General features: G+C 36.9%; 1 protein-coding gene across 1 annotated transcript in view; it reads left to right on the top strand.

The window, feature by feature from the left end:
* Window positions 1-16,948, top strand: part of UNC13C (unc-13 homolog C) — a 4,920,764-nt gene that overhangs the window by 4,499,809 nt on the left and 404,007 nt on the right. Inside the window, exon 26 of the mRNA XM_044078941.1 lies at window positions 6,198-6,321. Within this exon, the coding sequence (XP_043934876.1) occupies window positions 6,198-6,321 (124 nt within the window). The remainder of the gene's footprint in view (window positions 1-6,197; window positions 6,322-16,948) is intronic.

A 16,948-nucleotide genomic window follows, 5' to 3' on the forward strand; every position in this document is an offset into this window, starting at 1 on the left:
CAAGAAAGAGACTTAGGGAGTTCTTGTTTTTACCACAGCATAGGCTCTTGGCTATACCCCCTGTTTTGGATGTTGTTCAGGATGTTTTCTCTGAAGCTTCCCTTAATCCTGATTCTTTGCCTCCTGCCCCGGTCAAGCCAGACAGGTATTACAGAGTGCCTGAGGCTCATAAATATTTGTATAAGAGCCCGAGAGCTGACCCGGAAACTATTAGCCAGGGTCCTAAGGGTGTCAGGGCTTCTGTTGTAAAGAATCCAGTTCCTATGGATAAAGATTCTAGAGCTTTGGATAGGTGGGGTAAAAAAGTGTATACCTCTTCCACTCTAGCAATGAGGGCTTTGAATTGCCAGTTTCATATGCTGAAGTACCAGAATTTTCTCCTAAGTCAGTTGAAATCTAAGGTAGATGCTTTGGCAGAGGGCATTGAGTGTAAAGAATTGCAGGATTTAGTTCATGCCTCTGATCAGGTGGGTAAGCATTCTTTGCAGTGTGGTTTTGATGCTCTTCAGGCCTCTTCCAGGGTGGCTGCCACTGGATCAGTTATTCGTAGGCATGCCTGGCTTAAGGATCAGAACTTGTCAGAGCATGTTAAAGCTCGAATTTTGGATGCTCCCCTTCAGTCTGAAGTTCTGTTTGGTTCTCCTGTGGAGTCAGTTTTGAAGAAAATGGAAGACAAAGCTAAGTCTATGCAAACAGTTAAGGATTTTTACAGGTGCATCGCCCTAAGTTTAGCAGAAATTGGCCTACTAAGGGATGGGCTTATCCTTCTTCTGATTTACAGTCTAGGGGCAGATCTAGACGTGGTAGGGGCAGAGCTCATGCTCAAGGTTCTTTCAGGCCTAGGTCGTGGAGTTCCCCTGCACAATCTTCAGGTGAGGGCAGGGGCCAGCCTTTTCGTAAACAGACCCAATGACCTGTATCTCCAGCTGCCAGATCCCTCCTGTCTGGCAGCTCCTCTGGGAGGAAAGTTGGCACTTTTCAGGCAAAATTGGCTTTTAGTCACTCAGGACAAATGGGTGTTGGACATTATAGATCGAGGCTACAAGTTTTATTTTCACACCTTGCCTCCTTTCAAAGGCATGCCAGACATTCCTTCTCAGCAAAAGGTGGAGGCTCACAAACAGATTTCTTTACTTCTAAACATGGGGGCTATCCAGGAGGTCCCTCCGTCAGAAGTAGGCCTAGGATTTTATTCTCGCCTGTTTCTTGTACCAAAGAAAGGGAACACTTGGAGGTCAATTCTGGATTTGTCTATTCTCAACACATACCTGGACATTCCAAAATTCAAGATGTTAACTTTGCAACAACTTCTGCCTCTATTAGGCAAAGATCACTGGATGGTAACTCTGGATCTCAAAGAGGCTTATCTTCACATTCCTATCAGGCCCAGCTGCAGGAGGTTCCTGCGTTTTCGGGCTGGGACTTTACATTATCAGTTCTCTGCATTGCCCTTTGGCTTATCTACTGCGCCCAGGGTGTTCACAAAGGTCCTGGCACCGGTAATAGCCTTCTTAAGGTTAAGGGGAATACAAATTTATCCTTATTTGGACGATTGCCTGATTCTGGCTCAAGACAAAGTCAAGCTACTTCACCATCTACAGTATGTTATGGCAGTGTTAAGGTGCCTAGGGTATTCTGTGAATGAAACAAAGTCCAGTCTAGTACCCTCTCAGGACATGTGCTTTCTGGGTGTGAGACTGAATACAGCCTCTCAGATGGCATTTTTGACCCCGGACAAACAAAGAAATCTTACCCTTTACTTCCAACAATTTCTCTACGGTCCAGGCTGACTGCAAGGACAGTCCTTCAAGCCTTGGGGTTCATGGCATCTTGTATTCTGGTGCTTCCCAATGCCAAACTGCATATGAGGAAGCTACAGTGGTATCTCAAAAGCGTATGGACTCAACACTGCCATGATTTGGACACTGTCATTCAGCTGATACCTTGCATCCAAAGGGAATTTTTGTGGTGGGCTCAGGAATGTCACCTAAACAAGGGACTCTCTGTGACCCGACCAGAGGCGAGTCAGATCTTAACGACAGATGCCTCAGACATGGCTTGGGGAGCACACTTCAATGGAAAATGGGTTCAAGACACGTGGCCTGCCAGACTACAACATCTGCATATCAACATGAAGGAGATGTTAGCAGTCCAATTTGCATTGATGGCTTTCAAGGATCTACTTCACCCAGGACAAGTGTTGATTCAGACAGACAACACAACAGTCATGTGGTACATCAACAAGCAGGGGGGTACCCATTCGTACCCTCTTTGCAGACAAGCTATGATTTTGTGGGAGACTGCTCTCAGTTTGCGACTCACTCTTCAGGCAAGGTTTCTGCCAGGAGCACAGAACTCCTTAGCAGATGTTTTGAGCAGACAGATGGTGGATCCCCACGAGTGGAAATTGGATCCTCATGTTTTTCAACAGTTGACGGTGGCTTGGGGCACTCCAGACATAGATCTGTTCGCTTCTCCACTGAATTACCAACTGCCAAAGTTTTGCACAAAGCTGTTTCACCCAAAAGCTTGGAAAGTGGATGCTCTATCATTCAGTTGGAACAACCTTCACGTTTATGCCTTTCCTCCACTGCCTCTCCTTCCCAAGGTGCTCCTAAAGGTCAGGCAGGACAAGCCTTGCATGATTCTGATAGCTCCAGATTGGCCACGGCAGCACTGGTACCCTCTGCTGAGGACTTTAGTATGGGAGCCTCCTTGGCCTTTGCCATTAATTCCACACCTTTTGTCCCAGGCAAGCAATCATTTCCACAATGTCAGGATTCAGTCCCTACATCTGACAGCATGGCGTATTCTGTTTTAGACCCTGGGGGGTCGCAGCTTCCTCAACAAGTTTTGAATGTCATTTTGGAGGCCAGACGGCCTAGTACAAGGAAAGTTTATGCTGATAAATGGAAGAGATTTTTTCTTTGGAGCAAAACAAAGAGCTTTAATGTTTCAGTGCCTAATTTGAGTGTTTCACTTCAGTATCTTACAGAATTATTAGACAAGGGTTTGTCTTTCTCCTCTGTAAAAGTTCATGCTGCAGCCATTTCTGCTCACTATGACTGTGACCCACCATTATTCTCTCACCCTTTGTTCAAGCAATTTCTTAGAGGGGCAAAGAACATAAGACCCCCACGTAGAGCTCCTACTCCTTCCTGGGATCTCAATCTTGTGTTGGAAAAGCTCACTTTACCTCCTTTTGAACCTGCAGCTACTTCAGAGTTGAAGTTTTTGTCTTGGAAGACTGCTTTTTTGTTGGCCATTACGTCTGCTAGAAGGGTATCTGAATTACAGTCTCTTATGGCAGTTGAACCCTTCCTGATATTTCATAAGGATAGGGTCTCACTATGTACTAATCCTACTTTTATGCCTAAAGTTGTTTCTAATGTGGCCTTAAACCAATCTATTCATCTGCCTACATTTTATGCTGATCCCCAAAATAAGGGGGAAAAAATTTTGCATTCGTTGGACATTCACAGGCAGTTACGTTATTATTTGAGCAGAACTAAAGGGTTCAGACAGTCCCAACAGTTATTCATTTCTTTTGCCTTGGGATCTCAAGGAAAACCTGTTTCAAAACAAACTATTTCTAAGTGAATTGGCCATTGCATTGCTTTTTGTTATTCTCATCATGGTAAGGAGGTTCCGGCTGGAATCAGACCTCATTCCACTAGGGCTACTGCCACTTCTACTGCTTTTTTAAGGGGAGTAGCTACTAAGGATATTTTGGAAGCAGCTACCTGGAGTTCAGTGCACACTTTTTCTAAACATTACCATCTTCCTCTTTATTCCAAATCTAGGGCTGGGTTTGCCACTGCAGTTTTACAGGGCATGTTAGCAGCTCCTAATGCTATCTGATTTTACCAACCTCCCTTTACCTTTGCTTTGGGATTCTACCCACAGGTTATGACTGCAGCAATGTGAGATGAAGAACATAGTACAGTTTTGTACCTACCATAAATGTAGATGTTCAAGATCCACATTGCGGCAGTCCAATTTCCCCTCCCTCCTTCCCCTCTGTAGTTTGGGGTGGCTATGTGGTTTGTAGTGTATCTATTGTTGCTATTTTGGTGATTAGGTATTTTTCTATTTTTGGCTATGGCCTTTCTTTTTAAGGCCTTCTGACATCTGGGGCAAGAAAGACTGAGGATATGGCGTCGGTCATGCGCTTTAGTACCACGGCGTACTGACGTCAGATCTGAGCGACCATGACCGACGCCAGCCTAACACTTTGGTATTCGGGCCGACCGAGGACAGCGGACTACCCACAGGTTATGACTGCAGCAATGTGGATCTTCGAACATCTACATTTATGGTAGGTACAAAACTGTACTTTTTGTTTTCTTAGAGCCAAATGAAGGCTCACTTTATGAATTTAAATGTTATTTTTGGCCTATGAAGTATGCCTGTTTCCATGAAAATAGCTGGAGAAAATTGAAGACTCTTCCTCTAACTCAATTACAGTATGACCTTAATATACTGTTTTGGAACTTAACAATATTATTATATTGTTTTTAGTATGGATTACTGTATCATAACTAATCTGTATGTTTCATAAAGAAACAGAATAATAAATACAGTTTTCATCTAAAAGAAGAAAATGATGGCAAAAAAGTGTTTTTGCGGGGGGGGGGGCAAGCACATGTACCCCAATATGAGAGTTGTGCAACTCCCCTACTTCTGTATTCTGACTCAGACTTCACACCACATCAGGTAAAAGTCAAAACCCCTTTAGGCGAAAACTTTATTTGTAATTTTACATTCATTATAAATATAGTAACTAATTATTTATGATAGGGTGAACTCAAAGTGAACTGCTATAACATGCTAATGTTCCTAAGATGTATGTTGAAAATGTCATTGCAAGTGCCATGAGTTAGACTGCTGATTCAGTAAAGCTGAAATCACATTTGAAATATAAAGAGAAGTAACACAGAGAAAACATTTATAGCTTGCCGCAACTCAGTGTTTCAGTCTGAGAAGTAAAAAAGTGTACAATTTGTGCACAATTGCACAATGCAACATTTGGAACTGCAGACTTCTTTGAAATGCATACGGAACTGGGGACAAGTGATTATGCATTTCGGCAAAAACAACTGTACTATTAGGAAACTGACTGATTGTTTGTCTTTAGTTCAGTTGCATAACATCAGACAGCTAAGCACCTCTAGTGAGATAAACAAAGAGATCAGCAAAATGGATAAAACTGGGTGCACATTTATCAGAATCTGTGTTTTGGCCAGAATATAGTGAGGATAATTTCCTTTGTTTCTGGTAAACTGTGATAATTTAGTGACTATTCTATGCTTTAATTGTGATAGTGCCCCGGAACAAAGTAATGCATCCAGGCAGAGAATGTATTTGAAATGATGATGCCAGAATATTGGATCTCTCAAATGTCAGAAATGGTGCTGTGTGTAGGGTCAGTTGGTTAAGTTAAAAGTAAAAGGTCCAGTCAAATTAATTTACCAGTGCTGAGTGAAGAGCTTCCTAGTGGGAAAGTTATATTTACTTGTCTGTGCCAGTTTCAGGATGCATAATAGATACATCTATATCCATAACCAGATGTGCACTTCCCAGCCATTACTGTTGAGGAACTCCAAGTGGCATAAAGTCCATAAGATCCTTGTGGCTTTCTTTAATGGATGAAAGATGTGATTATGAATTGTAATGAATGTCCAGATTGTCAAAAGACTAGTTCTCCAGCTCTTTGCAAGGTATTCAGTAAGGCACCTGGCTGATCCCGTGTGAAGGAACAGGACAACATTCATGCTTCTGGAATGCTGTTTGTATTCCTCAGTTCTTGTCTTTAGTATTAGCATCACTGGGCATAGAACACTTTGTCCATTAGAGATAGTTGGACCATACAAAACAGGATAATCCTCAGGTAGGGAAGGGTTCATTTTCCTAAAGCTTGCACATTTTTGTGTTCAACGTTTCTTCGAACGTGGTAAGGTGCAGAGTCCATATCAACCACTCATTTTGCCTCAGAGTATTGACTCCTTAAGAAGGTATACATGAGGCATTGTCAGAACCATACTCAGACTGCATCCCTACTATAAAATATTAGATGGAATTTAAAGGGGTACTGGACAGTAACTGTAGACATCTCTTGAATGTGTGCAGTCATAATAACTTGTGCAGTATATACGTTTTCTGGTTCTAGGAATTAATTAAAATATTTTTTTTTTCAGCTTAACCCTATCTGCTAAAATTTGTGAAAAAACAGTTCTTAAGAGAGTCTTAAAAGAACTATGGAAGCAAGTCCTGAACACAATTGAGAAGCAAACCGTATTACCTCCTTTAACAGATCAAACTGTAAGTTTATTTCTAACTCCGCAAATTTTATTTATCATAGTCAGCTTTGTCAGTGTCATTTTCATATACTGTTTTATTGCTTTGACTGCAAACTAGAAGATGCCTTTATTAAATGGTGCAAGCAGTGGTGAAATATGTAAATAACAGTAGCAACTCAAAGATGAGCTGATACAGTCCACACTATAGTTATCCCTACAAACACGGTTAGGAAGAGCAAGTGAGAAAGAGTGGATATACATTGATTCTTGTGGTATATCATATGTATAGTCTCACCCTTCAGGAAATTAAGTATCATTTTTAAATAATTAGTAATGATAGAATGCATGTAGTATTTGAAAATTCAAAATGTAAATTGGTAATGTCAGAACACAACACAAGTACTATTTCAAAATAAGAAATGTGTGAGAGAATAAAATTTGGATTGTTTCATGAGTGTACTGCATTACATGGTTGTACTTAAACTGTGTAAGATTTCCAGAGAATGATGAAGGAAGGTATGCAATTAGATGCTAATGGCAACATACAAATGCTTTGCAGATGATGTCTATTACTTGCAGAATTTTCCTGGATCATTAGTATTTTACTATAATTCTAAATGTAGCATATTACATCTTTAGAATGTATATTGGGTAACTGCGGTGGTGGTGCTGCGGTAGCGTTGTCACCTCACAGTAAGACGTTGTCCCATTCCATTCTCAGTTAGAGTGTCTTCTGTGTGGTGACATGCGTGAATGGGCATTCCTTCGTTGAAGGTTGTGCATCAGGCCCAGCAAGTTGGCACGTAAAATTCTACTGCCAATCATTAGCAGACCGGAGTTATGCTGTGGCGACCCCTAACCGGGAAAAGCCAAAAGACGCAACAAGAATGTATATTGGATGCAAGTTAAAAAAAACAGGTATATAGCTAAGAGGAAATTAATCCAGGAATAAAAAACATGAAATGCTGACATTACAGAGTCTCAGAAGTGAAATGTAAGGCCTTGTTTTCTAATGCTGATGCCACATGTTCATGCTTCTCTGAGATGGTTTTAATTAGAACAGTATGCAGATTAAATAGGTTTGCAGTTTGGTGTGTGTGTGTGTAGATGTGTACAACCACACATATGTGGGTGGATTGGTGTCAGTGTGTGCTGGGACAGAGGAGTCCCTGATCATTTGTTTGTCATTTTATTGTCAGGCACTGAGATGGCAGGTGCTTTATAAGGGAGCTACTTCAGATAATTGAAAGTTCAATTTTGTGATCCACTGTTCTCTGGGATGAAAAGATCAAATTTTCAATTAAGTGAATGGGAAAATCTGTGATGTTTTACACAAGGAATGGAGGCAGTTAGCCAACATCAAGAAATTTGCCCTTTTCCAGACTGTAGTGTGATCTTGGAGTTGGTATATATAGTTAGGGGGAGTACTTTTTATTTATTTAACATTTGTTTACCGGGAAAGTCTGACTAGGAACAAAGCAAATTTTCAGTGGAGGCCAGGGGAGAAATGCTACAGATGCATGTCTTTGCAATGTGGGAGGAAATTGGAGTACCCGGAGAAAACCATCACGGACACAGGGAGGACATGCAGACCACACAGATATCACACCAGCTGAGAATCAAACCAGAGAACCTCTTGCTGTGAGACAACAATGCTACCAGTGTACCACTGCGTTGTCCATTTTTTGAGTCCATCCCAGTTTTTGTCAATTACAGAGATGACTGTAAAGTCTTTGCTGGAGCTATTTATAGGATGTACTCTGGTCACTGGCTTGCAGAACAGATTTCCCCTCAGTTAAAATATTTTTGCTACAACGTCTGCCACTGACAATTATGCTCAGATGGTCACAGAATTAGAATAGTGAGTCTCGTGGTGGAAATGTTACACGTGGCGCTACACATCAGACTGTTTGTAAGAGTTCTACAGTGTAGTTATCAGATCCCATGATAAACTAAAGCAAGTTTTCGAAAACTTGTAAACTGCACTTGAAATGATGTGTTCATGCTCAAAACATAATTCTGGGCAGTCCATTCCAGGTCTCCACTCCTGTAATGGCTAGCTTGGGAGGGGCATTTGTAAGGACAGGTACTGGGTAGGGTGCATACTAGTGCTCTGGAGATGATGGCAGTCTTTATCATATTGTAAGGACAATCAGGGTTTCCTGCCCCATGGTCCTATAGCCATCAACACCAACAATAGTTATTTATTTATTTAACCCTTGTTTACCGGGCAAGTCTGACTAGGTCAGGAACCCATTTTCAGCGGAGGCCTGTTCAGAAAAGCTCCAAATGATACATGAAAGTTAAGACAATTTACATGAACAAGATAAAAAACAGGTATTAAAGCACACATTAATAATAACTGAATACTAAATAAGTAGAGAGAGGTAAATACAATAATAAATACAAAATAAGTACAGAGAGGTAGATAAAATAATAAAACGTACTAAATTAAAGTAAAGTGGTAGATTGCAAACTTTTTTTATATACATCAGGTATGAGTAAGGTAAAGAATGAGGATCAGAACATTAGATGCAAGTTGATGCTTAGAAAGATGGGAAAGTTAAATATGCAAAGTCTGTTAGTTCAATATGCTAGTGGTTAGTAGATGAAATTCCTGTTTTAGAGAAAGGAATACCCCTGGAGAGTGAATGGAGTTTACCTGTTAGGAAAAGAGCAGGGGCAGGTCTGATGACATAGAAAATGTTTTTAGGGTGTGTCTGAAGTTGCTAAAGCTCTCAGTGGTAGTAATGTCAGTTGGCAGAGAGTTCCAGAGCTTGGTGGTGGCATGAGAGTATACGCACTGTCCAGCTCTTTTGTTTGGAATGTAGACTGATAGGAGTTGTTTGTTTTCAGAGTGGAGGGTAATTGTAAGTATGTAGGGTTTTAGGACTGATTTGAGAGCTGGGCAGCTATCAAGTGTATATATAATTTTATGTGCAGAAGACAGCTATACTAGGCTTAGGTGCTGTGTGAGTTTGGGCCAATTTAGTTCTTTCAGAGCTAGGCAGTGGTAGGAAGAGTACAGGTAACCTATGGCGAATTTGGCAATTTTATGGTAGCAGGATTGGAGCTTGTTTTTAAGAGAAGATTGTAAATTGGCATCTGTCTGTAGTATAAATCCTCTTCCATCATTGGGAGAAGTCTTATTATGACCTCATTGCATCCCTGACCAGAAGCAAATGGAACAATTTTTTTTTTCTCTCAGCCTCCCCTACCCCTTAGGAGACTGCCAGGGATGGTCTTATCCTCAAATGACCCAGAAGTTTGTTATACTCTCCACCATTTTTCTTTATTACATAATTCATACAGAAATCCTAGCAGAATATGCAGCCCCATTTTGACTTATAAACGTGTGGTTCCCTCTGCTCAGACCTCAACTTCTGAAGAAGGCTCTACATTTGAGGACATATAGAACCCTTTTGACTGAACTGTCTGGGAAGCCAGACCCAGGTCTTTACTCATACCACCTTTATGTCAGTTGCCATAATTGCCGAAGACTGTTCATAACACACCAGAGTAGTCCAGATTCTCACCTCTACCCAGTATCTAACACCAGAAAGACTACATTTTTTATATGAACAACTTCCAAAGCTTTGCATCCCTTCTCAGATCCTGCTTTAATAGTGCTAGATTACCTTTCACAAAAATGTGTGAAAGGATTAAGCTTTTCATTTACAAAGGTGCACCTTGCTGGCATTTCAGACGTTCATCAAGATTCTAATTCTTTCTCATTTTCATCTGTGAAAGTGTGGAAAACCTTTCTCACAGATAAATGTCCTTTCTGGTATCCTGTGAAGGATCATGTTCTACCAGAAAATGTTTTACTTTATTTTAGACACACTAACTTGTCTTCCCTTTGAACCAACTGCTACATCAGAATTAATATATGCATCATGGACAATTTTCTATCTACTGCTCCCCCCAGAAAAAAAAACTTTAAATTATCAGTACTTGGAGAAATTGTTTTATACACTAATCAAGAATTTACCCAGAGAGACACTTCTGATAAAATAATTTAGAATTGTGTTTCTCTTTTACTGTATCTTTTTAGTGATAACAAAACTTATCTCAGAACAATTTATTATGGAAAGTTTGAATCTTAAAAGGAAGATTTTTCAGATGTTTATTCAAATATTGTTAGACATAACATTTAAGGAAAAAATAGGACTGATTCTAACAGTAGTACTAGATTAAAGAGTATCAAATATATAAGGGTAAATATAAATGCTATATTAAATGGTACTCTACACTAGGATTATTGCTAAAATATAAAACATATGAACATGGTAATAGTACAAGACATAGTATACAAGCAGAAATAGAAAGAGAAAAGTAAACCTCTATGTAGTTAAAGAATGCAAACATGTCTACAAAGCTGGGAGGTTGGCATAATGGCTAATGTGTTCACCTTACAGGCACAAGATGCAATGTTTGATTCTCACATGGGGAATTGACTCGGCTTGGAATGGCCCACAAAGACAGTTAGCCTGGTACTAATTTATGAACTTAGGATCCTATGAACAACTGTAGTAAATAAAATAGAAAAATTATAAAATCATCTGACCTGTAAATTACTAAATATGAAAATAACAACTGACATCCTGCCTATAGTAGACCAGGGAGATAATGTAAGGTACAGGAAGAGATGATTGTAGAGATATTCAGTTTGGTCAGCAAATATTAAAGATTCTGAACAACTGTTTAACTTTTCTTAATTATAATAACTTACTGACAGGCTTTTTTAAGATAATGCATACTAAAAATATGAGCCACATTAATATGAATTTGAAGCATAAGCTAAGATGTGTTAGTGTAATGGAGAATTTGAGAGGTAGTTTGTTCATCTTTTTCAACAAACTAGGAATACATTATTCCATGGTTGAATGTTTTAGGGTAATATCATTAGGTATTTTTTTTATTTGTTTCAAAAGATTTTTCCATAGCTGAAGATTTAATATTGTTGTATATAAAGTATGTTGTAAGTTCTGTACATATATATGATTTCATTATATCTGTGTTTTTTCTCTCTTATTTAAATGTATGATTTTAAATGCATATCTATTAATATTAATTGATTGAATAGTCCAGTAAAGAGGGGGAGTCTGTTCAAATATTTGCAGTTACATAAAGCTCAAGTAGTATTTCTACAGGAAACACATTTACTTAATAAAGATGCAAATAAACCTTCATTAAATCATTATTTGGTTTTAGCAGGTTCTGGCTTTCAGGATAAAAGAAAGAGCACCCTCATTTTATGGAAGAACTCACCAGTAAAGTCTAAAGTAAAGATACCTATGTTGATAAAAATTATATGTTAAGCATTGTTATAATTGAGTGGAACAGAAAAGTAAATACATTGGTAAACTCTTATTGGATTCAAGGGGTTGGAGCTAAAGGCACAAGAATTACTTAGACACTATTACATGAAGGGTGAAGTCATAATGGTTGGTGTTTTTAATTGTATTTTATCAGACAAAGATTCCACTGAAAGCTGAGAACCACATCTTCAGCCAAACACTTAATGAATTTTCTAAATCTAATTAATTTGAGGGATATATAAGAGCTAAGGAAAATAAACTCACTTCAGTTTATCCGTTATCTATATAATTATGGAATACAAATATTTATAACATTTTTGTCTCAAACAATCTGTTATCACATATCAGGGAAGTTCCAACAGTTTTATGTCCATTATCAGATCATAATGCTATACTCTTTCATATGGTTTTAAAAACTGACAATTTAATACATCACAGGAGATTACCAGAGCACATTATTAAAATAAAAGGATTCAAGGATTAGTATGTTAAAGAGATCAAACATTTCTTATAAATAAACATGAATGGTGAAGGATCTGACATTGTCCTGTGGGATTCATTAAAGGGTTACATAAGAAGAAGAGTTACAAGCTGATATATATTAGTAAAAAAAAAAAAAGAATGGAACAAAGAAATGAATACACTGCAGTCCAAAATAGCTATACTAAAGTTAAATCTAAAACCAAATGTCATTATCAGTCAATCTGAATTTAAAAACTTAAATGCAAAAATATGTTGAAATTCTAAATCATAAAGTTTCAATAAACCTGGAAAAACTTAAACTACAGGCATATTCAATAAACCCTTTAAGCTTGCATAAACTTGCTCTTGGATCAAAGAAAATTAATAAACTAAATCATATCAAAGAAATGATAAGACATATAAATAATAAAAAAGAAAAAAAAGAACAGATATTAAAGGTATTCTTGAGGGCTTTAAAATATTTTATGAAAATATAAATAATAATACAAATAACTTAGATAATGATGATATAGCTGAAATATTTCTAAAGAAAAATATATATGATAAAATAACAAGTGAACACATAAAAACAAAAAGGTAGACCATTCATTTTAATAGAAAAAATAAGAGATCAAATAAAAGTTAAAAAATAATAAGACACCAAGGGTAGATGGTCTTATACCAGAACTATATAAAATACTACTGGATGATGAAGTTAAAATATTAGATAATGTCTACAGAGAAATAAAAGAAACTGCTGAAGTCCCCCCCATCATGGAAATATTCCCTTATATCACTGTTTTAAAATAGGATACACATCCTAGAAAGTGCTCATCATACAAACCCATTCACATTTAAATGTGGACTATAAGATGTTCATGTCCATTTTAGCTAACGGTATTATTATACAAATACCTAAACTAATTAAAACAATCAAACTTTGTTTATTTTAAATAGACAAGTAGAGGATAATATAATAAGAATACATACATTAATAGACTATGCAAATAAAAATAAAAAAATAACTTTCTATCATTAGGTTCAATTTAGATAAGTCTTTTGACTAAGTTAAATGGTCATACCTGTTTAAAACACCAAAAGTATATAATTTCTCACCTCAGCTAATTGCACTAATTTCTGAGTTATATAATAACTCTTGTGGTTATGTTAAAATAAGTTATTTTCTTTCTAATTCCTTTAAATTACAAAAAGGCACACATCAAGGCTGTCCATTATCACCTTTACTTTTTGCATTAGCTATAGAACCTTTTGCTAATAGTATTAGATCCAATAAGAACATTAATGGAATCAAAATAAAATATTTCAAACTAAAGATTCATCTCTTTGCTGATGATATTTTATTAACAATAGGAATATAGAAAATGTGTTAGAACATTTAATTAGTTCAGTGAGTCAGTTTGAAGAAATCTCAAAGTTAAGATTTAATCATAATAAAACAAGCACATTATTTATTAATAAAAAAAATTAAAAAATCATATGAAAGATATTATAATGTCAACTGAAATAGCAATCAAATGAAATAGCTTGGTATAACCATTATGTCGAATAGTAAAGAAATGATAACAACTTTCAAAAGCATTGATAAAATTTTAAGATTAGTCACAAATTTGAACAATTTTTTCTTTACCGTGGAAGAATGATTAATGCTTCTTAAGATGGTAATTCTCCCTAAAATATTGTTTATCTTACAATCTTTAATATTATCTCCACCAAAAAATTAATGAAAAAGATAAATAATATTCTACTTAAATTTTTTTTGGTATACTAATAAACCAACAGTTTCCTTTGATTGGCACAGAAAAGGTTGGGATAATTGAGGACTAGGACTCCCTGATATTCAATTATGTGCTGCTTCAACAATTGTAAAAGTTATAGAGTTGTAGATAAATTCATCTTATGATTCAAAATGGAGACAAATACATCATGAAATATTAGTAGTGAATAATAAATCTATCACAACCAGTCATAAACAAATAGTCCCTAACAGTTTTATCTGGTTATTAAAAGATTTTTATGTAAATGGAATTATACGCTGTTCTCAAATTTCCTATTTAAATAACATCACTTCCTCTTTCCAAAAGTTCACATATGCTAATAGTTTTATTAAAGGCATAATATTTTCTATATTTCCAATTGTATATACAAATGACTACTTAGAAACTCATAACATCAATAAAATGCTAATATTAAAGCAACAAAGCAACTAAATTCATTGGAATCAATTCTTAAATGGTACTGATATATATATATATATATATATATATATATATATATATATATATATATATATATATATATATATCCTTTTCTAATAACAAATCAAGCTTGGAAATGTACTAAAATGACTTTATCCAGATGGCTGACTGATCTCTTTTTTTGGTAAGAAACACAATAAACATTTGCCTTCTGTGGCTAAAGTTCACAACGCTAGGACAGTTGTTACCTCTCAGGTATTTGTCAGAAATGCATCCTTTAATGATATTTCTGCAGCAGTTGCATGGACTTATTCAAATACATTCTCAGGACACTGCAAATTGGATGTGATCTCTAGGTATTGGTCCTCCTTTGGAGTCATTATTATGAGAGATTTGTTCCCATGAAGGAGACTTTGCAGGAAGATAAGCAAGGAACTGTGTCCTACTGCAGACAATAATGGATTTTCTCAAGTGAGAAGTAAAAATTAAATGTGAATGAGCGAGTCTATCCTTGATAGCATATCAATAGCACCCCCTCATCCCTGCCTGTTTATAGTCTAGATGCCTATTAGTTCTATTCTGGTTCTTTTTGCTGCACCTTCCTGTGGCATAGCAGACACACAGGAAACTAGTTTGCAGAGTATGATGGGTAAAATAATAAGTAATAATAAAATAATAATAATAAAATAGTGGGGAGGCAGTAGCCTGTGGAGGTCCCATATGCTCAGATAATTAATGCCTAATGACCTTACTTTTACTTTTAAAGGAGGAACTTCATCATCCAGATCTTACCTTATGATAAATCCATGCCTTTCTTTCATATTGATTTTACATAATATATCTTATGAGCCAGAATTATCCAAAGCTTCACTTTATGTCATCTATGAAAAAAGTTTGATATTTGAGAAATAAATTAAGGAAATCATTTACTAGTATTTTTCAGAGTGTGTGTAATACTTATATTTAGTACAGAGCACTTAATGATTTTCATTTTATCTTTTATTTTTTATAACACATATTTTAAAGAAAAAAATTGAAATCGACCCTTATGCAATTCAGATATCAGCAGTTTAGATATTCGCTAAAACCTATAATGAGTGTCATTTAGAACAAGAAGTACTATAGCACTTGTTTCAGAAATTTACAGTCAGAAAGAAAAATAAACAATTTAAGTGTATTAAAGTCTGTTTCATCTAATAATAGCACTGAATCTATTTGTACATGAAGTATTAGTAAATAATGTAAGTAATACCCCAAGTTAAATGTTTCCAGTAAATGTAGTAAAAAAGTTATCAAAGCAAATATCTGAAATGTTCCTTATTATTTTAGCTATTAGGAAATATGGTTACATTTGGAAATCAACTGAGTGTGTTCCCATTTGAAATGCTTTATGTGACCCTTCATGTTTTACTTATGCATTGGTAGTGTTTTGTGTGTCTGTGTATGTCAGTGTGCCTGCTTGTGCATGTGTGTGTGTGTGTGTGTGTGTGTGTGTGTGTGTGTGTGTGTGTGTGTGTGTGTGTGTGTATGTGTGTGTGTGTGTGTGTGTGTGTGTGTGTGTGTGTGTGTGTGTGTGTGTGTGTGTGTGTGTGTGTCTCCAGTAAACACTGACATTCTTTCCAGAATTAGTTCTACTCTGTACCTGACTGCCATGACACATTCAAACTGGACAAAGTGAGTCTCAAAGAATGAAATTTAAAGAATTCTTTGAAATCTGTGCTATAAAAATAAAAGATAAAATGAAAATCATTAAGTGCTCTGTTCTAAACAAAACTATGAAGGAGACTTCTCAGGAAGATAATGCATCATCATCCCCTTTGGGGAGAGTGATGTCCCCACAAATTATCACATTAATAACAATGTCCTAAGCATGCAGTCAGTTGTGCAGACTGATAGCAACCTAACTTTTGACCACCATGTTGCTTCCATTGTAAGGAATGCTTTCTACATGACCCACCTCATAAGTAAGGGTATCTCATATAGGTACAAGGAGGTCATAACATCCCTGTATTTTTCCCTTATAAGGCCCATTATTGGGTATAACATCCCATTCTGCATGTACCTCGCAAAGCACAAACAGCAGCTGGAGAGACCACAGAGGTTCCTCACCAGGAGAATCCAAGGCCTCATAAATAGGCTAAAAGCCCTATCCCTCTACTCTGTTTCATACAGACTCCTCAGAGGTGACCTCTGTCTGGCATACAAAGTGATCTTGGACCCCAGCTTGATGGGACTGCTGCATATCCACAAGTCAAGCTCCACTCAAGTAACCCGCATATGCGGCCTCAACCTGGTCTGTGACATTAATAAGACTTGTTGGCAGGACAGATTTATGTCCCAGAGACTCCCCCATCTGTGGAACAGGCTCTCTTTCCATGTCAAGCAGAGTACCTGTTTACCCCTTTTTAAGTACAACCCAGATAACTTGATGGGAAATATAAAATACATCCCTGGAATTCTACCTGTGTCCCTGCTAGACAGGGGCATCGGGTGTGATTTGTCTATACATGAGCTAAACTCTTGGCTAGGCTTATAAGGGCCTCAGGGCCAGTAGTGTAGTAACTTCCTATGATCCTAATGAGGTCTATATTATATGAACGAAAGATGAAAATCGTGAACACTCTAAATGTTGAAAATACCGGACCTCGAA

Source organism: Protopterus annectens, chromosome 7.part1, assembly GCF_019279795.1.
Source record: "Protopterus annectens isolate FY-2018-M chromosome 7.part1, PAN1.0, whole genome shotgun sequence".
NCBI lineage: Eukaryota > Metazoa > Chordata > Ceratodontiformes > Protopteridae > Protopterus > Protopterus annectens.